Genomic DNA, 25,260 nt, shown 5'->3' on the forward strand with positions numbered 1-25,260 from the left:
AAAAATGGGTCCTTTTCATACCCCTACTATCCAAGTGGGCATGGAGTTGGATATAAACCTGTGGCGAGCGTAGCGAGCCACCGAGCCCGAAGCGTGGCGAGCGAAGCGAGCCCCGCGAGGGGACGAATACCGTCCCCTCGCGGGGCTCGCTTCGCTCGCCACGCTTCGGGCTCGGTGGCTCGCTACGCTCGCCACAGGTTTATATCCAACTCCATGCCCACTTGGATAGTAGGGGTATGAAAAGGACCCATTTTTCCATAGGAATCATTTTAACATTGATTCCTATGGAAAAATCGGGTCATCGCATCCGATATCGGATGCGATATCGGATGCGATGCGATGCGATATCGCATCGCATCGCATCTGATTGTATGCCTTAACTTAAGGCATACAATCAAAAAATCGGCAGCCCAGATACTACATAAGTACCATAAGATCATTTAAATAAAACTTAAGAAAAAAAAAAATAGAAAAAAGTAGAAGAAATTACAATGGGAACAATTTGCAAGATAAATATAGCCTAAATGAGGAAAGTCATGGGCTCTTACAAAGTGATGATCAAAAATAAATTGAACCTTTTTTTTTTGCACCTGTTAGGACTAATGGGTGAGTTTATTTAGTTTGCAACAATTATTTCGTTTGAAAATATTTTGTGCTTAGAGTTCTGCCTTTTACAGTGCCATTTTTTATATCTTAAATGGTCCTAATGATTGCAGCAATTCCCCGATTCCCCGATTCAAACAAAAAATTGATGAGGATTGACAAACCTGGGATTTTTAACAGAATTGTCCAGATGGATAACTGATATTTGATGATTAGAAATTCCCCCCAAAACATATGAGGGATTAAGCTTTAGATGCTTCACACATAGGATCTGCAACTTATCCCCATGATCGCGGGTCTTTTTTCACTCTTTAAAATGGACATGTAATTGTATAGCGCGATACTGAACATTGGTCAAAGAAGGTGACCATACACGGTACAATATTCCTGTGCATTTTAAACTAGATCGCATCGTATGCGATTTGCGTGTGATGTGATGCAATGTGATCGGGACCTAGTTCAAAAGTGCGGGAGCGCGCATCGCATAGCACCAGTGTAGCGTGTGTGGGCACCTTACCTGGATACTGGCTTTAATCTTTACATATTTGTTTCTTTTTCTGCAGATTTTGAAATGTTTAGTAGTTCAATGACATAATCTTTCTTCTTTTAATATTCTTTTAATAAGAATCTATGGAGGGGGAAGTAAGCTTCAAAACAGGAAGATAGGAGAATTAAATAGAGCAAAATACAAAAATGTTTGTGTGCCATAAGTTATTCAGCTCTTTTTCTGTATATCTGTACTGCTGTCAGCAGTGGCATAGCAATGCAGTCCAAGCAGTAGCTTGGGGGAGTTTGCACCATGAGGGAGCATGGTCTATGCAGAGTCCATGTGGTCTGACTGTCATGGAACATGGAATCTGCTGAAAATAACCTTCCAAAAATGGCCACCGCCTTGGAGGAGACTGATGCTAGGGCTCCTATTGGAGTGTTTGCTAGGGAAGCGCAGTGCATATAGTGTTACCAAGAAGTGTTGTGTTCTGGGAATGCTGGTGCGCCTGCGAGCATGTAACCACTGTAAATGAGCATGTAACCACTGGCAAAGAGCATGTTGCTCCCTGGCAATGAGCATGTAACCACCTGGCAATGAACATGAGACCACTGACAACAAGCATGAGACTATGAGCATGAAACCCTTGGCAATGAGCATGTAAGCATTACATTTTCTAGTTACACCACTGGCAGTCAGATAACTTATGAAAATGAAGATGTATAGGCCTCAGTGACCAACCGTATCCTCTTGAAAAATATAATATGTATTTAGCCAAACTGAGATGCTACTCACAACAAAGCATGTACAATGTGAGTACCTTCAGATTAACTGCTGTAAAAATTGGTAAATTCTCAGAACACATCAATAATTCCCAGGGCTGGTGAAAGGTGATGTGGCGGCCGCTTCCGGGTCCAATGAATCATGGGTGGGGAAGCTTTATGCGGTGAGTCCGGGGGGTGGGGGTGATGCGGAAGCTGCTGAGTCCGGGGGGGATGTGACCGCCGCTGAGCCGCCACTCACCTGGGTCCAACCATTGGGGGGGGGGCTGCTCCCAAATGCCGCCCTCCAGTGGCCAGCGCCCCAGCTGAATGCCTAAAGCTGCCTAGTGGTGGTGCCAACCCTGATAATTCCCATTTGCTAGATAGGCCTTATCATTGTGGCATATATGAATTGCGATATAGTAGGTATTTAATGAAGTGCCCTTTTTAGTCGCAAAAAAACCCTGTACTTTAGATTCGACCTACTCAATCAAGTGACAATTTTTAACTAGTTGAGAAAACAGCACAGTTACTCACCAATCCAAGTATTTTTGTCAAAATTGTGGGCCTTTTCACATGTTACTGTAAGTAATTTTTCGCTGATGTAACAAAAATAAATAAAAAGCGAACGGCACTGGCGAAAAAAAGACTTAAAGCAGGCATAACCGCAATGAAATACGTTTTTTTTGCCTAGTTGAAAAAAAAAGGACTTTATCGAATACCCCCCACAGCCTAACAATGTGTTCTTTAATGCACACATTTATGGCACTATGAGCATTGATGTGCCATTAACAAGGGTTGCAAATAATCGAATGGCCCACATCGTCATTCCTTATCACCGCTTAAAAATGAAGCTTAGAAAAAACGAACAAAGACAATTGTCTAAGCACAGAGGTTACCAATAAAAATAAAACAAACAAAAATATTCATTTCTAAGCATCAGACCATTGATAGATGACAAGACACGGCACCAGCTCCATCTCTTGCTAATTAAACAAATCAATTATGAAGCAACTGTGTAACTGCTGTTCAATATTAGCAATAACAACCCCACAGGGAGGTCTTTTCACTACATTAAAATGCTGTCCTCTTCAACTCCATTTGATATTATTAGAACTGTTATTTGCCTCTTGCTGTCATATTAGTAGTAAAAGCAAATTATGGAAATATGCAGACCAGAATGGTCCCAGTATGAGACCAGGTTTGTTTTTAAGCCTCCGAGGAAACAATTGCTGAAATTCCGAAGTTCCCCAAAGTTCTTTAATAGAACTGATAAATCTATCAGCACAGCTTCCATTAAAAAACTAAGTAAGGGTCATGAATTTGCATACATCCCTGCTAAGCTGATACAATTCAGTCAGCTAAATTATCATATTAAATTTGTCCTCCCTTGTTAAACTGATTGTGTTTAAAATTGTTTTGGATGGTTATCATTAATTTCCGTTAAATCTTAAATGCCTGTATTGACATTTAATTGAGCAGACACAGAGGGGTCAAATTAAAGAATGCCTTAGAGTTATATTTTTCTCAAACATGTTAATATTAGTCACACTGAGCAAGACAAACCGGAGACAAATCGAATGTGTCTGGTAGCAATAAAAGCACATTCTACAAACGAGTGAAGTTAAATAAAGAAACATGTACACAGCAGAAATGGTACTTTAGTAAAATATAAACACAATACAAAATGTGGACAGCAGTAACAGAACAGAGGTAATAAAGCTCATTTCCTGACAGCTTTAATAATATGCTCTGGCAGGCATATTTCTGTGATATGTGGAATAGAGGTGAATAGGAGGAAGTCAGTACCAATATTGTTATGGCTTCACTATTTGTGTCACCATGAGAGAGTGCTGATCTTAGACTTTATAGCAGATCACGTCAGTCTTCCATGTCAAAAACAACATGAACATTTCCTAATTTGATAGCATACCGTAAACAATGTATAGAACAAGGTATGTGTTTCACAAAATCATTCCCTTTATTATTGGTTTCTAGCCAATACTTTATGTCTTTGGCTTAACTGGCAATGTGCATAGAAAAAAACGGCATAATATATAATAATACTAATAGGCAAAAGTTACAAAGTGTCAGATAGCAAAAAACGGCAGTTATGCAATCGGACAATTTACCATAATGCAATGGGTTTGAGTCCAGTCAATATGAGGCCGATGAAGAGGGAGCCAGAGCCTCCCCAAAATATTATGAATTAGTAGCTGATAATAGTGAAATATCTGGAAACGGCATTATCCTAGTTCCAGAATGGTATCTCCTGCAGCCTTGCAAACCCAACAGAAACCTATGGAGGCTGCAGATACTGTAGGGGATTCAGTATTGAATCCCGGCGGTCGGGATCCCGGCGTTCAGAATCCCGACGCCGGAATCCCGACAGCCGAAATGCCGACAAGGGGGGGACGTGGATCGCCCCCCCTTGCGGGCTCGCTGCGCTCGCCACGCAGCGGGCCCGGTGCCTCGCTACGCTCGGCACGCTATTTTATTCTCCCTCCAGGGGTGTCGTGGACACCCCAGGAGGGAGAAAGTGTCGGCATTTCGGCGGTCGGGATTCCGGCGTCGGGATTCTGAACGCCGGGATCCCGACCGCCGGGATCTTAACTGCATCCCACTGTAGGAAATGGAGGGCCTGCAGCAGACATTGGAAATATATAATCTAACCCACGAGACTGACTTTTATTGTATTATAATACAATTTTGCCTTATGTCACACTTGGCTGTTTTCTGTGATGAAAACATGATGTGACTTTTTTATTTTCTTGAATTGTGGCCACAGCCCTCTCATGACAATATTACTTCATCATGTTACCTACAGGTTTTCACTTGGGATTTCTTCACTTTACTCATATGATGGATATATTTGTTGCTCTTTGCCACACTCCCAAAAACCCAGAGGGTAAAGGGGGTTGGAGGTTGGATGTTCTGCACATACAGTAGGATAAATCATGTGTGTGTTATCAGGTTTCAAATCATGGGTGCTTTTTAGCACTCGCCATGTATCACATCTGATTTCCCCTCAAGTTGGGATGTTATAATGGGGTAGATGTATGAAGCAGTGATAACGGAGGATAAGTGATAAAGTGCATGGTACTATTTCACCGGCCAATCAGCTTCTTACTGTCCCTTTTTAAACCCAGCCTGTAACTTAACAGTCAGGAACTGATTAACCAGTGATAAAGTACCAGACACTTTATCACTGCTTCATACATCTAACCCTTAACACATAGGGCTATTCAAGTAAGTCAGTTTTTTTTGTTTGTTTTTTTCAGCTACCCGGAAAAAAACAGACTTTAATCAATTGCAGCAGTTTTTGGACAGTGTTTATACATGTTTTGCTGACATAGTTTCACTTTAAACCCCCCACCGAAAAAAACGACAACTGCATATTAAAGTAACTGGGGAAATTTTTTTTTTTAAATGGAGGACATAACAGGTTGGAAATGTAGACATTAAAAGGTAGTTGTTATAGCCAAAAAAAAAAAAAAAAAAACATCAAAGAAAAATCATAAGTTAGGAAAAGTATTGTTACCATATAAGGGAACAGATTATGGCCAAAAACTACACATAAGCCAAAGGCATAGAATATATTTTTAAGATAAACAAAGTGTAACATTTCAATAATAAAAGGTATGTAGGAGTCAGGAAAAAACAGCTGTAGTTCTCAGGTTCCAAGGCATTTGATTTGATTATCTGGGTCCACCTGTTCTTGACACTTAGGGGCGGATTCAGACCCCTTAGTTTGGTCCTGAATTCAGTCCAGTGTCCGATGGTGGGGTGTTTGCACATGTCAGAATATGCACATGCACAAACCCCGGGAGCGAACGGCTTCAGCGAGTTACACACTTGCCGAGCTGCTCGCTCCAGGAGGGGGCGGAATGGGTGGGCGGCTGCGGGGGAACACTCAGCGTTTTATGGGTGTCCCCATGAAAATGCTGGGCATTCCCCTGGGAACACAGGTGGGCCATGCTTACTCGGGGCAAGTGGCTGACATCACATGATGTCAGCGTCCGCCCTCTTTTCGGCGATTTGCGGCAGAAATAAACATGAGTTCAAACTGACTTATTTCCGAAGGGGAGAAAAATCTTTCGATGGCGGCGGCCATCGAATGACTTCTCTCTTCTTTGGCCGCATGCGAGAGGATGTGTTCTCGTACACAACCCCTCGCATACTAGCGAGAGAGAAACAGGCTGCACTGGTGGTGGGTGTTCGGTGGAGCGGGAGGAAAAAGGAGGAATAAGCAAATGTTAAGTTAGAGTGATTGTCACGTGTTGCTTACTCAAAGCTGCTGCTTAAACGGAGTAGCCAGCTCCCTATAACTGGTAAAAAAACAAGAAGAAAAATTTAAGCAGCGCTACAATAAAAGTAATCTCTATACCAACATTTTTAATGGCACATGAAAAATATATAAAATGCAATAAAATAAGATAAAATCACAATTTAAGGACCAAGTGCATTTTATACACTCATTATGAGATTCAATTCCCTTATCGCACTTGGTCCTTAAATTGTGATTTTATCTTATTTTATTACATTTTATATATTTTTCATGTACCATTAAAAATTGTTACATTATTGATTCACTTGGTTTAGAGATTACTTTTATAGTAGCGCTGCTTCTATTTTTCTTCTTGTTCGGTGGAGCGGCAATGACCTGTTCGCTAGGCTGCGAGTGTACATTGTCTAGTGAAGAAATATAAATCAGGCCCTTAGTTTCAAGGAACAGTTTATGCACCTTTTGGGTAACCTATATACTTCTACCATGCAACTTGTGACAAAAATTCCCCGGCTTTTCTGTGTACAGAGAGGCACTCCTCTCCTATCTGCAGCTGTGCTAGAAACTTTAGCGAAATACTGAGGCAACAATATTCGGTACTCTTTACCTAGAACGGCGCCCATCGCGACCATCGCATGCACTAAAAAACGGGTGCGATGCGATGCCCGCGATTTCCCATAGGGATCAATGTTAAAAGTGTGATTGGACGCGATTTTAGTGTTCAATGGCTCAATGGACGCGATTTTTCCATAGGAAACCATGTTAAATGGGCCACAGAGCCCAAATAGTCACCCTAAAGTCAGAAATGGCCCCCACAATTGTTAACGCCACCCCACGATCAACGTCAACCCGAAGCGTGGCGAGCGAAGCGAGCCTGCGAGGGGCGGCGGTACGCGTCCTCCGACCTTTTCATACCCCCACTATCCACGTCGGCGTGGAGTTGAGAATAGAATAGTGTGGCGAGCGCAGCGAGCCATCGAGCCCGAAGCGTGGCGAGCGTAGCGAGCCCCGCGAGGGGACACGGATACCTTCACAGGTAAACGCGTCCCTTCGTGGGCTTCACAGGTATCCGCGTCCCCTCGCGGGGCTCGCTACGCTTCAGGCTCGGTGGCTCGCTGCGCTTGCCACACTATTCTATTCTCAACTCCACGCCGACGTGGATAGTGGGAGTATGAAAAGGTCGGAGGACGCGTACCGCTGCGCTCGCCACGCTTCGGGTTCATGTTGATCGTGGGGTGGCGTTAAAAATTGTGGGGGCCATTTAAGACTTCAGGGGGACTATTAGGGCTCTGTGGCCCATTTAACATTGTTTCCTATGAAAAAATCGCGGGCATTGAGGCATTTAACACTAAAATCGCGTCCAATCACACTTTTAACATTGATACCTATAGGAAAATCGCGGGCATCGCGTCGCACCCGGTTTTTTGTGGATGCGATTTTTTACCCCCGATGACCGCGATGGACATCGTGGGCGCCGTTCTAGGTAAAGAGTACCCAATATTCTTTTACAGGAATTAAATAAGGGACCAACATAGTAAATTGCTGCTCTTTGCCAGTCGATGTTACTTCATAACTGACCACGTATGATTCCGGCTCATTTCAATATAATAGGCATGATTAGCTTATGTGTCAGCTACTGAATCGATGTTAATACTAAACTTTTTCCTATAATGGCTCCACATTTCCGAACCCAGTATTTTCACTTAGCCTCCATATTTACTATCAAGATGCATACAGTAAATGAAAATATTTGGTAACATATATCCTACTGCACCTCTCCTAGCTTTAACAATTCAATTTCTCTCCACTTGGACAAAATTCTAACACATATAGAAAAGATTAGTTCCCCCCTCCGCTGCCATGTTCCTGGTCCCCTCAGCTGCGCCGGTCCCTGTCGTGCGGCAGGTGCATGCGCAATAGCCTATTTAGTACTGTGCATGCGCTGGCCACTAGCTTCTGTGGGCTGCTTTTGCAGCAGCCCCTGAAGGCATATTCCGGGTTCCGGGTGAGGCGCATGCACAGTATCGTCCTCATACTGCGCATGCGTGGGACCCGGTTTTATGGGCTGCCACTCAGCAGCCCATGTAGAGGTGTCCCGGAGGGAGGGAACTCCCAATTGAACTGCCTTGGGTGACTGGCAGTTCGGACTTCCAATAGGAAATAAGAGGACATTGTATCATCATCCACTGTTGGACAATTGAAGCACAAGTGAGATTTCATCCTGTTTTTCTATATTGGTAAATTTATATAAGTTTTAGGTATTTGCTGCTTTGGAGGGCAGCACTATAGGTAAGATTATTTCTTGTCTAAGAAAACTCAAACCCAGCTGGAGAATTGGAAAGATCTGTCACTTTTGGGTAGGGTTACCGTTATTGAAAATATTGTTTTTAGTAAGCATACTGTATCTTCTGCAGATAGGTAGGCCCTGTTCCTTTCTTTTTTTTTCTATTATGAGATAATGTGACTATTTCCTTTTATAAACAATTTGACCTATAAATCAAAGGGATTATAGTTAAAAAAGATGTATGTGATCCAGGAGGATACATTCTCTCCTTTCAACAAACACAAAAAAAATTCCATGTACCCCATTCAGTTTATGCTCCTGAAAACACACTATCATATGGAGTCATTGGGCAATCCTTTCTGCTGCTCAGGTCCCCCATATTTTATAGCATAAACTCACCTTCACCCACTATTTCAATATGTTTAGAATTTGGCACCTCTACACAGAACTTGTTACACTAATACCTGGTTATGATCTAGTATCTAAAGCATGGCATCTTGAAAAAGGCCAAAGCTCTCCTTTTTCCAATATCTCCTCAAATTATGTAAAAACTCCATTGAGACCACAATTAGACCTTCTATTTGTTATGGATATTGTGGCGAAGCAAATTATTTTAAAACACTTGTTCTATAGATCCTCTCAACTTGGGTGAAGGACAAACTGTTTTATTGGCGTCTCCTTATCACCTAATACTGAAAAATATATAATGAGAGTTTGCTAGACCAGATGCAGGAAAAAAATGTAAGTATTTAAAAAAACTATTCTAGTTATTCTAGTTCACTCTTTCTGACAAAATCCTTCTTAGATGCACAAAACCATGTGCACTGCAGGGGGGTAGATGTAAAATGTGCAGAGACAATTAGATTTGGGTGGGGTTTTACTTCAAAATAAGATCTATGTTGCAGTGTAAAAATAAAGCAGCCAGTATTTACCCTGCACAGAAACAAAATAACTCACCCAAATCTAATTCTCTCTGCAGATTTTACATCTGCACCCTGCAGTGCACATGGTTTTGTCCATCTAAGAAGGATTTTGTCAGAAAGAGTGAACTAGAATAAGGCCCAAAGTGTTTTTTGTTAAGTGAGCTGTTTCTATTTATCTTTAGGCACTTTTCATACCTTATTTTAAAATAGTTATTTTTGCTTTCTGGTTTACTGCTTCTTTATCCTATCTCTCCCTTTTAGCTCGCACTAAACTGATGGTACCAGCGTGGGTCGATTTTATTAATACTATTTTGGACTGTATTGAGATTTTAGCGTGGTTTTCCACTTTCCTTTTATCCATTTTTTTTATTATTTGTATGTACAGTATGTCAAATTTTATTATACAGTTTCTGTTTCCATATGTACTGACTTAACATGTATGTTTACTACTCTTTTAGAGAAAAAACCCAGCAACAATAAAGAAAGCCACAAAAAAAAATACTGTATATGTTGGAAACTTTGTTATTCTGCCTTATTTCTTTTCTCTTTTCTGTGCAATAAAAAGACTTAAAAAAAAATAGAAAAGAAAGAAAGTCATCATAGACTCCCAGAGGGTCAATCGATTACATATTTCCATAGATCCATCATTATTTATATTTGTTATAACACTTTTAGTTTAGTCATTTTCTTATATTATTTTGACTCTCCTTGGACATAGCATTTCCTGGATTGTGAAAGCAACTTAACAGGGTGTGCAACTGTAGGATGGATCTTTTGAACCGGCAGAGAAAATAACAAAACTATCATCATTAATTTTGTACATAAAACAAGTCAGCATAATTTGCAGATGGCATTAATTCTGCTTGAGTGGGAGTAATTTCAGTATATATAGTTTTACTTAAAATCCTTTCTTATTTTATGCTCAGTTCATGCCACAATGATTTGATAAAACCAACACTATAGATGGATCTTTTCTTTGGCCAAAACAATATATTTGCTATTTGCAAAAAGCATTCTCCCAGATGTTGTTATACCAGACACTGGCTGAACAAAGACCCATACATCAATACAGAAGAAGATGGTCCTGAAGGCTTCATGCCACGGTTTTCACATGCTGGATGTCTACATTTAAATGAATTCAATTGGAATAATGGGGAAAAATTGTGGTCAAACTTTTATTGAATGTACATTTGGAGCTGATTTTTTATTAAATGAAGATTTAAGTAGACAGATTATAGCAAATGCACTTTTTAATTATCATTGCATCTACTGATTTGAGGTAAATTGTTTACACCCAATATTTTATAATACTATGATTTCCACAGTTCTATAAAGACAACCCTGGGAGATATGTCAGGAGCACATGCAATGCCCTAAGATGTATATTGAATTTCAGAAGAAATTTGGAGAAGTCACTGCTGCACAGTTGGACAGGTAAGGCACAATTTTAAACAAAATGAATGAAGCGGTGTGTAACTTCTCCGAAGCATCCACTAGTTACTCTATGCTAACAAGCATTCCTCAAACCAAGCATGAAGTCATACTGCACACCTGTGGATGAATAGTCTCGTTTATAACCATCAGAAAGTTTTACTCACCACAGTGCCCAGGAACTGAATGCTGATATTCCCGGCGGCATCACGACTAAGGCACTGAATAGAGGAAGAGAAGAGAGGTCAGTCATTCAAAATAGATTTTGTCAAATCATATAAAAAACTATGCTCCCAAATTAAACACAAGAACACTTAATATAGGACTGAAATGGCCAGGTGCCGAATGAAAAACTGAATCAGTAATCTTAAATAAAGTGGTAACAAAATATTTTGGAAGAATACTCAGTGATTCAATTAATTCTGTTACATGCAAAAGATGAAAAACCGCAATTCATACCAAACGGAACCAAATTATAAGATGTACAAAAAATATAATATCTATAATACAAATGTACAGAAATAATTAGCATATTTTCATAGTCCCAACCAATCAGTTTCTAATTGTAATTTTTGAAACGCAGCCTGTAAAATGCAAGGTAAAAGGGGATTGATTAGCTAGTATTTTATCGCTCGCAATGTTTTTCTTTCGAAGCTTTGATAAATACCCCGCCCCTATTAAAGCCACATTTAGGTACTTGAATTTTTCGGTACTCTTTACCTAGCACGGCGCCCACGATGTCCATCGCGGTCATCGGGTGTAAAAAATCGCGGGCATCGTGGGCATCGCATGCACTACAGTAACGGGTGCGACGCGACCGACGCGATGCCCGCGATTTTCCATAGGGATCAATGTTAAATTTTTCAATGGACCCGATTTTTCAGTTTAATGCCTCAATGCCCGCGATTTTGCCATAGGAAACAATGTTAAATGGGCCACAGAGCCCAAATAGGCACCCTTAGCAGTGAAATGTCACCCACAATTGTTAACGACACCCCACGATCCACGCAAACCCGAAGCGTGGCGAGCGCAGCGAGCCCGCGAGGGGCGGCGGTACGTGTCCTCCGACCTTTTCATACCCCCACTATCCACGTCAGCGTGGAGTTGAGAATAGAATAGTGTGGCGAGCCACCGAGCCCGAAGCGTGGCGAGCCCCGCGAGGGGACGCGGATACCTTTACAGGTAAACACGGCCCTACGCGGGCTTCACAGGTATCCGCGTCCGCTCTCCACGCTTCGGGCTCGGTGGCTCGCCACACTATTCTATTCTCAACTCCACGCCGACGTGGATAGTGGGGGTATGAAAAGGTCGGAGGCCGCGTACCGCCGCCGCTCGCCACGCTTCGGGTTCGCGTGGATCGTGGGGTGTCGTTAACAATTGTGGGGGACATTTCACTGCTAAGGGTGCCTATTTGGGCTCTGTGGCCCATTTAACATTGTTTCCTATGGCAAAATCGCGGGCATTGAGGCATTGAACTGAAAAATCGGGTCCATTTAAAAATGTAACATTGATCCCTATGGGAAATCGCGGGCATCGCGTCGCACCCGTTACTTTAGTGCATACGATGGACGCGATGCCCGCGATGGGCGCCGTCCTAGGTAAAGAGTACCAATTTTTCTGTTCAGTACGAGTTTGCACAAAGATGCCAATTTTGCAGTTTGGCTGCACTTACATACCCCCTAAAAACACCTGTCCCATCTACCTTAGCGAAAATAGCTGTAGATACAAACTTGACTGACAAGACAAATAGAGGCAAAATGGATATATATATATAAATCTTGGGAAAAAAATATGCTGCAGTGACAAGAAATAAATAGAAAATCTGTGTTAGGCAATGGCCAAGTCAGTTCTAGAAACAATCTGTGGAATCATTTGAAAATCCCTTTTCAACAAAAACCCTATACAACCTGATGCAAATTCAGCAATTTTGCAAAGATTCATGAATGCAAAGCGCCCTGTACAAAAAAGTTGGAGACTTAAATAAATAGAATTCCAGCTTTAAATGTAGCTAAAGCAGAGTGATTGTTTTCTGGAATTGTGGCACCCGAGTCCCTTACCTAATGCATCCTGCAACACAAGTCACTGATTCTAGCTGTACCCGTAACTCTCCATGGTGTGAGGTTTATGGAGGTTCCCCGGGGCCTGGTCAGCATTCCACGCTGACCCCAAGCCGGTCCCACGCTGCATGTGACAGTTTTCTCCAATAATTTCCCTGTGACCCTGATCCTCTGACCTGTACACTTCATCATGTGATCAAGGTGTGCACAGGTACTTCCTGGAGTTAACTGATGCTGTGACTTGCAGTCAATCACAAACAGGCAGGGGCGATATAGGTCAGGCCTCTGGCAATTCCTCCTTACCTTGTACAACTTGTGTGATCCCTGAGTGATTCCCTCAGTATCCACGTCGGCGTGGAGTCGAGAATAGAATAGTGTGGCGAGCGCAGCGAGCCACCGAGCCCGAAGCGTGGCGAGCGCAGCGAGCCCCGCGAGGGGACGCGGATACCTTCACAGGTAAACGCGGCCCTACGCGGGCTTCACAGGTATCCGCGTCCGCTCGCCACGCTTCGGGCACGGTGGCTCGCTGCGCTCGCCACACTATTCTATTCTCAACTCCACGCCGACGTGGATAGTGGGGGTATGAAAAGGTAGTGTTCTAGGCTCCAGGTTCACTGTTCCAGCGTTACCTATCTCAGTGCACCTTTGATCTGTTTCTGCTAGCCAGCTCCCTGGATAACACTTCATCTGCCAGGCTATCTTCTAGCTATCTCCAGCTGCATCTTCCATTAGAAGTAGTCTGCGCCTTCCAGTCAACACCAAGCAGAGAACACTACTGGGTCCAAAGCCATTTACCCAGTCATCGACTCTCGAGTGGACACAGGTGTCGGCTCCCAGGCCGACACAGCCCGTGGCTTACCAGCCAAAAGTATACACCGAAGTCTCAAGTTCTCATCCATCACCACTCATCCATCGGTTATAGGCCAGTAAGCTGTGGGAACTGTGACAGGGCCGTGACCTGTCCCCCAACTGCAGTGAAGTCCAAACCTCCTTGTGGGGGTCCCTAGTGAAAACCAGTGGCCATACATCTACAGATCGATTGCCAGATTGGGCTGGTTGGAACAAAAACCTGGTAGTATCTAAATGACAAGTTTTGGCAGTTTTCCAGCAATTCAAAGCAAATGGTCAACTGTCATTTGCTTTCATCCATTACCAGGATTTTGTTCCAACCAGCCCGATCTGACAATCGATCTGTAGATGTATGGCTGGCTTTAGACTCCAACTCCCCCACCTAGCTGTGTCCACAGTGCCCAGTGACACATGAACTGTCGTTACCTTAAGCGTCCTGTGTTCCAGTACCCAGTACCCTCCAATGGCTCACTGCTGCCATAGTCGGAGACACCTGATACCCGAGACCTGACAACTGTATACTTATGTAATCAAGTACTGTCTATTTTATTTATAATAAGGAAACTTACACCAACTATAATAACATTAATATCACAGACAGGTGAAGTACATACAGTAACATTGAATATCTAGTTACAATGACACCTGTCATGGGGTAGGGACATTAGGCATGAAGTCACAGGCATGCTATACTTTGAGCATTGCCTTCAAGCTCCACATCTTACCTTATTGTTGGAAAGCAGGTCCCTCATCCTCCGTGATATTTGGTAAGATTGCACATGCGCACAGAAGAGCAAAGGCACTGGCACAGTATAATGGGACCTACACACAGGGAGATGTGCTGCTGAGTGTTCTGAGCGATGCTAGATCACTCAGAATGCTCAGCATCACTCAGCACAGCAATGTGCTGCTGAGCGATCTGTCAGGGCCAGTGTTCTACGGTGATAACATTGCCCCTGACACCAGCGATTATAGATATTTATACAGCATTCTAAACATTAATCGCCGGGCGATAGCGACGAAACAGGGCTCCGCATTGCGATGGCCCCTACACATACAGTGATGTAGGATCATTTTCTGAGCGATCTAGTTAAATTAAGTAATATTGCTCAGGAAATAGTCTGAAATCGCTACATGTGTACACCCCATTACACTCCTGGTAGGTCAGGACACTAAATTTTGGGGATCCTGGATAAGAAGTCGCAATTTTCTGCAAATTGCTTCATCCTTGCCTGACCTCCCAGTGCACAATGCTGCCAATAGTAAAGTGATGACAGGGCTCACTGTGCCACACCCCTGCATTTGACCCTGGCATCTCCACCACGAGAATTACACAGAAGCAAGTTCCATAAAGTCAGCGGCCATGTGCATGTCCCCTTCGTACTTTCATTTTTTTTCTTTCCTGGCCACAATGGATATAAAAGTAATAGATTTTGTAGTTTTTCCTTAGGTTGACTTTCATAGTGTCTCATTGATCTGGAAATCGGCAACACGGATGGTGTAATGGTTAGCATTACTGCCTTACAGCACGGAGGTCATTTGATTCCCATCTAACTTTGTGGAGTTTGTATTTTCTGCCCCTGCTTGCTCTGGGTAGTCTGGTTTCCTTCCACAATCCAAAAATATACTGGGAGGTTAATTGGCCCTCCAAAAAAATAAACCCTAGAATGAATGAATGTGTGTGTACATGTGGTAGGGAATATAGAATGTAAGCTCCATGGGGGCAGGGACTGATGCGAATGTTCAAATATTCTCTGTAAAGCACTGCGGAATATGTGTGTTGTATATAGATAACTTGTAATAAATAAATACATCTACTTATTTTAAAAATACTGCTACCATTACTCTGCTAATATTTGTAATACATTTCATTGTTTCTAATGTATAACGTGATACCGCTGTACATTCTTGCTTCCAAACTGTGTTCAGTTTCCAAGAGGCTGTTAAACTAATACTGCCTTATTGCAGTAATCTCAGACAGAATAGGAAGAGAGAGGACTGAGCAATGGCTGGTTTATTTTAAATGACCATGATTGATGAAATGGAAAATATGGCATATAAAAAAAAAAAAGTGAAAACACAACGCAAAACATTTATGTTATAATAGGAATTGCAATATGCACTTTTCCCACAGCTTGTAATAAATAGAGCCAATCGCTTTTGGAAACAGCAAAGGTGAACAAAGCTTTGAGCACCAACAATGAGAACCATGAGTGCCAAAATAAACAAGGACTGAGTGCATGATAAGCTGTCAGTACGTGGCGAGATGAAAAAGAAAACAAGAGACCTTTTATCATTTTATTAGCACTCCACCCTAATTAGTGGATTTTTGACTATTGTTACATTTCGCCCAAAAGAGAGGTTACTAATGTCATTTGAGGATGTCGTTTATTGAGTCTCCTTTCTTTTCACTAAGGGCGTGTGGTTAAAACAGAAAAATGAATTCAATGAAAGTGTGACCTAATCATAAAGAGCAAGCAAAGACAATAGGGCAGGTTTGTCCTGCATGTTTCAGCTGACAAAGTCAGGACAGTGAGGCATAGGAGAGGCACAGACAAACAGAGAGGGCTGTGGCGTATTCTAAATAAAGGGCATTCGCTCCAGTACACACAAGAGGCTCAGAAAACAAGGTGGTCTCCATTGCACAGCCAGGCTAGATAATTGTAACACCTTTATATTCTGCATATAAAAGGCTTGATCTCTGCTCCACCACTAAAAAAGGTTACAGATAAACAACACACAGACACAGCGCAGCTGCTTCTCAAAAGACGCAAGAAGTATGTTTCATTCACAACAGCACAAAACCAAACAATCAATTCACAAATTAACAGTGACAATAAGGGGGGAAGGGAGACAAAAAGATGCAAAAATAAGAGAATGGGTAAAAACAGGACTCGTAAAAAGAAAAATGAGTGTTGCTAACTAAAACAAGGTTATACAAAACCACACATTAACTTTCATAAGTTCTGGGCAACAAGAATCTCATGTAGCCTGTAATATCCTCTAGATCAGTTTTCAAACATGCTGATGTTATAAATTAGCATTGCCCAAGGATACCAGACACAATTTTATACATAACAAGCGTATCTCAAAATATCTAACCGTTTCACCACTCCACTCACACTCCATCTCTTATTATGGGCACTGAAATACCACCAGTTTCAAGGTCACTCTATTTACTCCTTGCCTCATGCCTGGGCCATTTTCCATCCTGTTACCATAGCCTTCTTCTCTCACACTTCATCTACAGTCCTCACCTACCCTAGGGCCCGAATCTCTTCTCACACACAGCCGTCCATCCCTCTCTCCCAATGACTGCACTCCCCCAGTAGTACATTGATAACTCCTTCTTTCGCCTTACATTACAGCTCTATTTTGATTTGTGGTGCTAATTGTTACTTGTGCACCATTTAGTTTTGGTTACTGTAACTTGATGTTGTGTTTACCCTGTACGGACGGTGTAATGGTTAGCATTATTGCCTTACAGCGCTGAGGTCATGGGTTCAATTCCCACCATAGCTCTAACTGTGTGGAGTTTGTATATTCTCTCCGTGCTTGTGTGGGTTTATTCCGGGTACTCCGGTTTCCTCCTACAATCCAAAAATATACTGGTAGGTTAATTGGCTCCAAACAAAATTAACCCTAGAATGAATGTGTGTGCATGTACATGTGGTAGGGAATATAGATTGCAAGCTCCACTGGGCAGGGACTGATGTGAATGTTCAGATATTCTCTGTAAAGCGCTGCGGAATGTGTGTGCGCTATATAAGAAACTGGTAATAAATATATAAATCATGTATGGCACTGAGAACCACCATATAAATAAAATAACAATAACAATTATACCCCTTTCACACTGCACTTGTTAAACGGTATATTACCTTTTTTTTTACATTTTAAAACTTTTAAGGCTGCAGTGGGAAAGCGCCAGAGTTCATTTACCGGTTAAAGATAACCGGTAATTCAAAACGTTTAAAAAGCAGTTTCACATTTCAGAGCCGTTTTTTTATGCAGTGAAAATGGCTCTGAAACGGTATTTAGTAAAAACAACAGATTACAGACCTGTGATAGGCTGTCCCCTGCATTCTGCCTTGAAACGTGTTCAGGGGATTAAACGGGTTGACTGATGTGAATGGTACTTAAACAGTATTTAAAATGGTAATCTACTGCAATGTGAAGGCTCAGACCAGTTTTAAATACCGTTTAAAAATACCGGTTGTTGAAACGTTTTGGCAGTGTGAAAGCGGTATCATTCACACTCCTTACCACTCTCTGGAATGCCCTCCCACAAACAAAGATTTTCTTCTAGTCTTCAAACTTTACCTGAAAACTCACCTTTCCCGGCATTTTAATTAACCCTTTGAGTGCCATGCACATTTGTTAAAATAGGTGTGAAAATTGGCAAGCAAACATTTTTATTCATCATAATGACCTGTAGTTCTTTATACAGGAAATATCTTTTTTTACACAACATCCAAACTTATTAGGTCGAGAGATTCAGAAAGTGAGAGATTTGGTAAGAAATCTCCAGTATTTTAAAGCAGGAATCATAGACATAGCAAAACCAGTTTGATTTGGACGTGTAAATGATTGTCGCTTTAAAAAAAACTGGAGATTTCTTACCAAATCACTTTCTGAATCTCTCATCCTATTAAATTTCACCAAATGTTTATAATTTGAATTTATATAACAAATGTGAGCGATGCTGACATTTTTATGGGATATTTTATATTTTAAACGTCTCTCACAGAGACGTTGCACTCAAAAGATTTAAATCCTGTAGCACCAATGTCACTTAATTAATGTATGTCTTCTCTATACAGTCCACACATACAGATGTGTCATCATACATCTTTGCTGCAGTTGGCCAAAAAATTCCCTCTCGGTGCCCCAGGTCCTATGAGACTCAGCATCGGCCATCTCTTTTGCCTATTTATTTTTCTGAAAAGCATCTTGGTTGCAGCGCAATAAGACATTTCTTATATCTGTGAGCAAGTGAGTCTCTGCATCATAGTCAGGGGCAGAACTCCAAAAAGAATTAGAGATGCTTGCCTCTGGGCTCACACGTTGTTCACACAGGATCCAGGTATGACCACTGCTCTGTGGTTGAGGTAACGGACTTTGCCCTAGAAGCGCTGTTTACACCTGTAAAAGGTAACAGGACATTTCAATCCTGGTACCTCTAAGCCTACACTGTAGCATGCCATAATGCACTCACCACTGCTGCTAAACCATTAGATGGGACCCTCCGGTTAATGCAAGCTACAGAGAGCCGAAACTCTTGAGTCTGACCCTGACCCAACAGCCTTTTCAATGGATGCGCCAATCCCTGTAGTCCAGCTGAGCACTAGCTATATAATTCTGTATGCTGTGCGCTTTTCATATATTACATATATAAGGTAGGGCACTCTGTTTGCTAACAATAACTTGAGCATGTGCTCCCACAATACTCTACTTACAAGTGCCCCAAAGTTGTGGCACTAAAGCGCAATAACTCATGCATCAAATAGTGATGCAGGTCAACAACGTTTGTACACAAATATTGAAACCATAATTTTTTTGGATCAATGTGACATCAGGGAGATGAGCAATAAAGAAAAACTAGATGCTTGACAAATGGCACATGTAGTGTGCAGACCTCAAGTCCAAATGCTAGTGTGTGTACACATATATACATATATATATATACATACATACATACACATACATCTACACACAGTTGCCCCTAATGACTCCAGTCACATCGCTTTGCGACTAAGATGCATTTTTTTGTGGGAAAAAAAGCCATCTGACGCTAGCGGATTTGCACGGGACCTGGTGGCTTACTCCCGCGACGCTTCTTGTGCAGCATGGCGTATTAAAGCTAGATGTAGGTGTGGACATCTGTAACTTTATATATTTTCTCTATGTATACTCAAACATCCCACTGATACCAGATCTACATTGCTGACCCTCATCAATCCGACAGGGTCAACATGCGATAAGTATCTCTTTTCCTTGTGTATCAATGCCTATTTCCCTACAGATTGCTGGTGGGCCATCTTACTTTTTTTTTAAATTACCATGTCTTTTTTTTTGTACTGTTTTATTACATTTTTGTTCTCAATGTAACATTCAAACGAATACGCTGGCATTTTGCTGTACAAGTCACTTTGGGTGCTTATAAAATGTTCTACCTTAATACTATGTAACATTCATAAAAATAAAAAAAGCTAAAGACAAGGCCAAATAAATGTCTAGTTCGGTTTGTTCCCACAAACGTCAATTAATCAAATTAACTGTACATAAATAAGGGGCAGAATGAAATGTAGATATATATTTAGACTAATAGCAATTATTCCTTCCACCTATGTAAGTGTACTCTTGTCGCTGGTTCACAACTAATTAATATAATTTGTCATTTCTTTAAATAAGCAGAGGTTTCAGCGCCGCTCCTCGTAATTCAGCTGCCTTGCCACAAAAAATTAGTTCCACCTAGTTGGGCATCAATGACTTATTCACTGAGAGCTCTACCGCTCAGTAAGAACTGCTTAGCACTGGGGCTTGAAATGGGTGACTACCTTCATCAGACTTCAAACATAAATGAGTTCGCTAGCAAACAAAAAATACAAAACAGAAGGGACATCATTATTTGGAAAGAAATGCTATAGCAACAGATAATTTGAGGTATTTTCTATAGGCTGTTAATAATGGACTAGGCTAGATGGCTACCAGCTGTGTCCAGGTGGATTACAAATGTGAAATCATACAAATAAGCCGAGTACATGCTATCAACTGTTTTACGGACAATGATGTTTTATATTCAGGTGGATTGCTGCGCGATGAAGACAAACTTAAAACAGTGCTACGTATAGATAACCATAAAAGCCATTAATTACTTCACATAAGAATGGGATCTATAAATGCAGGCCTTGCCGAGGTTTCCAGCACCACTTGAAAGCAACTTTATAGTTCTCAACATTTACACATTAAGTGATATTCATCTGTATGAAAATTACATGCAGCAATCAGGTAATCGCAGAGCCAGAGGAGAGGAAAAGGAGTTCATTTCATACCATAAATATTTCTATCTAGCAGCACACATAATGCACATCTTTGTGTACCCATACCAGTGGAACCTCACAAGCCATTAATATGTGTGGTTTATACAGGTTTATTTTCTTATTTTTGCAAAAACAAAATCGCATGCACAGTTTTCTTATTCTCTGATAATAATAGGAAGGGTATTATATACATGTTCTGGATCCGAAGAATGATTAATATCCCTACAACTGCATGACATATACACATCATTTGCAGATTAAGGGGGAGGACGTACTGAACCTTCGAGAGAGATTAAAAGGGGTCTATTTACTAAGCCTTTAAAGAGCTGAAATACCAGCCAATCAGCTAGTAACTGCCATGTCACAGCCTGGGCTTGAGAAATGACAGAAGCTGGTTGGTGGGTAGTGTATCACTCTCCACTCTCAGGTCACACACAGAAGCCAGTCATTCATGTTTTTTGTTGTTGTTGTTGTTGCATTAAACAGCATGAATCATAATGTGTAGGTAGCAAAGACATTTGTGTATGTGATATGTACACATGATCTCAAACTATCTCTACACATATGTAATTATATATAGCTGTATAACCATATAATCACCCATAAAAATATTTGTGCCAAAAAACATGTTTTCACTACATTGTTGTTAATATTAATAAATGTTTTGCAAAAAGTATTTTTACTATATTGAATGAAGCACAAATGAATGCAACTGTTAAACATTGAAGTATGTTATAATGGTATTAATTACAAACTTTTGTGAAAAGATTTATGAAGGTTCTATCAAGTTCAATTTTACTTTATATAACTTTTACTGCTAGTTTATATAATGTGGCAATCAACAATAAATAAATAAACATTCCATGTTACAAAATAAAAATGAAATGTTTTGGCTTTTTTTTTTCTGCAAATTTCTAATTTCAAAAATATTTCCCCAGCTGAAATGTGTAAAGAACACACACACACACACACACACACACACACACACACACACACATTGATTGCAGGGTTTGGGCAACCAAAGTGGAAGTAGACAGCTTACCTGTACAGTCTTCTGCGAATCACCGATGCTGACAGACAGTAAAGACGTCGACAGATTCCAATCGCTGGACACATCCACTTTAGTCCCATCAACTTCCACCTGTTTGGACATCATAACAGACTATTAATATAAAGACAGACAAAGATCCTCTCAAGTTCATTACTGCACACAAAGCAAGAGGCACTTTAAACAGATGGCTTCCAAACAACCTGTCATGTTCCCCAATCTTGCTATCCGACAAGGTCCAACTATGTAAGCATCCAGTAATCTCTGGGGAGAGGTGAAAGACCTGAGAACAGCTGCCTCTGGGCATTGCTGCAGCAAGTGATTTTCTGCAAACAAGAAACGGCCGACCAATGCTGAAGCCGTTTGTAGACATGCTACATTTAATACAATTAGACAGGTAATTCGGATACATACTGGTGACACTTTGTTAGTTATAGAACAGGCCTTGAATATAATATATTCTCTAAGGCATAGGACTGTGTATTGCATTAGAAAGTTGTGCATGATTATTTTAATTAATAGGAAGCTCTAATTAATGGGGGATTTTATGCTACACCTGGTTCAGTCAACCTTTTGGAAAATCATCATCATACAGCAGATTAATGGCTGACAGCTGGGCCTCATTTAGCATCAAAGGTTGTATGGATAATTCTATGCAGGCCGTAAACAGACTACAGATTTTTAAGCCAATATGCTTTGATTTGGTCTTCCAACTGCAGCTGATAATGCTAGTGTCACATCAATATCCTCAGGTTAGTCAGGTATATACACTGTTTAATGTCAAATGCAGCATTTATGATGGAATTTAAGGTTGTTGTTTTTTTATTGAAAATGCAGATGTGATGAATCTGGACTGAAAGGAAAATGATGTTAAATAATAAATGATATGGGATCAGTTATATTGTTTACAGTTATTTTACAAACATTACCCCCTTATCTCTGGTCTGATGTTTTCTATGATTATCATATATACATATATATATATATATATATATGTATGTCTTGTGACCGTGTGTCTCTGAAACCCTGCCATTTGTTGGCAGTGAGTGAAACTACATCTCTTTCTCTCACACACATGCACAAACACAGAGGCAATCACAAGGTAGCAGACTAGCTTTCAAAGCATTTGCTAGTTATCGATATCATATTATTTAAGAGCTACAGTAAAATTGTATACAATAATTGTGTGAAAGAGGTATAGTTGTCACAGCTTGCAGATAGACAAAATTGTGAGAGATAACATAGGAAACCAGCTTGTAACTCATTATTTCAAATACAGCCTGTAAAATTGTAAAGCAGAAGCTGATTGGCTGGTATTTTATCACTATCCCCAGGACAGAAAATGTTTGTCTGCTGGTACAAGGGATAATTATCCCACAATGTTTAAGTTCTGGAAGCAAAATCCATCACATTACAGATTCTAATTCAAACCTAGGATGTACTTTCATAAATTGTCATAAAAAAAAAACCTGTCTATGACCTCCATTTTTATTTCACAAGAATATTTAATTCTGGTGTAAACACAAAGATGATGTGGAAATTTAAAAAAAAAGTTGTTTGGAAGATAGAATTTTCCAATGTACATAAATGCTGAGGGAAACAGAAAGCACACCCTGATATAGTTTAGGACGGAAACAAATTACTGACATCCTCTGTAATGGAAAAAGTAGGTATTTCCCTAGCATACTCACAACTATAGTTTCAATATAAAAAGGCACAGGATGTCAGCCAAGTGATTGGCCAGTATTAACAATTCTGTTTCCCATGGGTAACTGGATACCTTTGACAAAAATTTTGTGAATTACAGGAATGATGCAGTATCTGCTAGTTTTATTAGTACATTGTATAAATTAAGTCTGTATGAAATAATCTTAATTAAACAATAATAGAAGCATCCAGACAGCTGCTGTAAAGTTTAATAAAAATAATATAAGGATTAGTGATAAATATGCACCTGATGCACAACACTGAAAGTAACTCTGCTACTATAGACACCGATATATATATATCAAGACTTGTAGACAGCCATCAGAATATACATCAAGTGCTATAACACCTACAGTAATATATACAAAGACAAAAATGTGCATCAGCCTGATGCTAAACCTGACTAGTGCCTATGGTACTAGATGTATCTTTGTCATTATAAATGATGTTGGTTAGTAGTGATGGAAATTTCCTATGAAACTCTTTGGACTGATGCACATTTTTGTCTTTGTATATATTATTGAGGGTGTTATAGCACTTGATGTATATTCTGATGGCTGTCTACAAGTCTTGATAAAGGCTCTGTTATGAGCCAAAACGTTGACCAATGATGTGGCAGCGTGAATAAATAAAAGCACATTTGCATTTATCTTCAGTCTGGAGAGTGGCCTCTTACTGTACCCGTGTGTGTATATATATAATATATATAAAATAGGTATACAATCGGTATACGGTCAGCTGCATTCTCAATATACAGTATGAATGCCATGGTTGCATTCAACCACTTAAGAAGTGTGCATTTCACTTGCAACCCATATGACTTGCACCCCTTGTGGAAGTGGGTGCGGTATTCATGGTATATTATTATTCTCTACATACAGCCTACATGTCCCAGCAGGCCAGCGCGATGGCATTTGGATAATAATAAAATAAAGACAAAACACAGAGTAATGTAATACTTTATTGGGCAGCATCTTAATCTGGGGTCAAAGGCCTTTAAGCTCTTGTGCATGGCCGCTGCCTCCACGGGACTTGGTGTATTCTTTGATACTTACTTAAGGTGTGGCCACTTCCCAAGTGCTTGCAGTGAAGGTGGCATCCTCTACCTCTATCTTTACCTGCAGGGTGGAGGCCTGTAAGCTCTTTTGTATGGAGCCACCTCCCCAGGGCTTGAGGCACCTGTATCTTCATCTGATCTTTACCTGGGGTACACTGGCATCTAAAGAGTTTTTAAACATCCAAAAACTATTAATAGCACTTCATTTTTTCCATATTTTTCTATGTGACCGCCATCTTTCACAGTGGAATAAATTATTTTTTTCCCCTCAAAATTCTACACACAATATCCCATACTGACAACATGAAAAAAGCTTAGGGTACAATTTAGCATTTAAAAAAAAAAAAAAAAAAAAAAAAGCTAAGAAATCCCATGTACATAAGTATTCACAGCCCACCTGTGGTAAATTCAGTTGATTGAACATGATTTGGAAAGGCACACACCTGACTGCATGTCAAAGCAGAAAACAAGCATGAAGTCAAAATAATTGTCAGCAGACTTTGGAGACAGAAAAAGATCAGCTGCTTTGAAGGTCCCAATGATCACAGTAGCCTCCATCATCCATAAATCAAAGCAATTTGGAGAGCTGGCGGCCGGCTAAACAGAGCAGTTGGGAGAGAAGGGGCCTAGTCAGGGTGATGACAGAGAACACAATGGTCTCCAGGAGCTACAGTTTTCCTTTGCGGAGAGAGGAGAACCTTCCAGAAGGACAACCATCTCTGCAG

At 40.7% G+C, this 25,260-nt stretch overlaps 1 protein-coding gene across 1 annotated transcript in view; it reads right to left on the minus strand.

The window, feature by feature from the left end:
* The window catches only part of PCCA (propionyl-CoA carboxylase subunit alpha), a 457,969-nt gene that overhangs the window by 93,732 nt on the left and 338,977 nt on the right, over positions 1–25,260 (minus strand). Inside the window, exons 20-21 of the mRNA XM_083168630.1 lie at positions 21,766–21,864; positions 10,942–10,995 (exon numbers count right to left, since the gene is read on the minus strand). Coding sequence (XP_083024756.1) covers positions 10,942–10,995; positions 21,766–21,864 — 153 coding nt within the window. The remainder of the gene's footprint in view (positions 1–10,941; positions 10,996–21,765; positions 21,865–25,260) is intronic.

Source organism: Crinia signifera, chromosome 2 (genome assembly GCF_055691185.1).
Source record: "Crinia signifera chromosome 2, ASM5569118v1, whole genome shotgun sequence".
Taxonomy (NCBI): domain Eukaryota; kingdom Metazoa; phylum Chordata; class Amphibia; order Anura; family Myobatrachidae; genus Crinia; species Crinia signifera.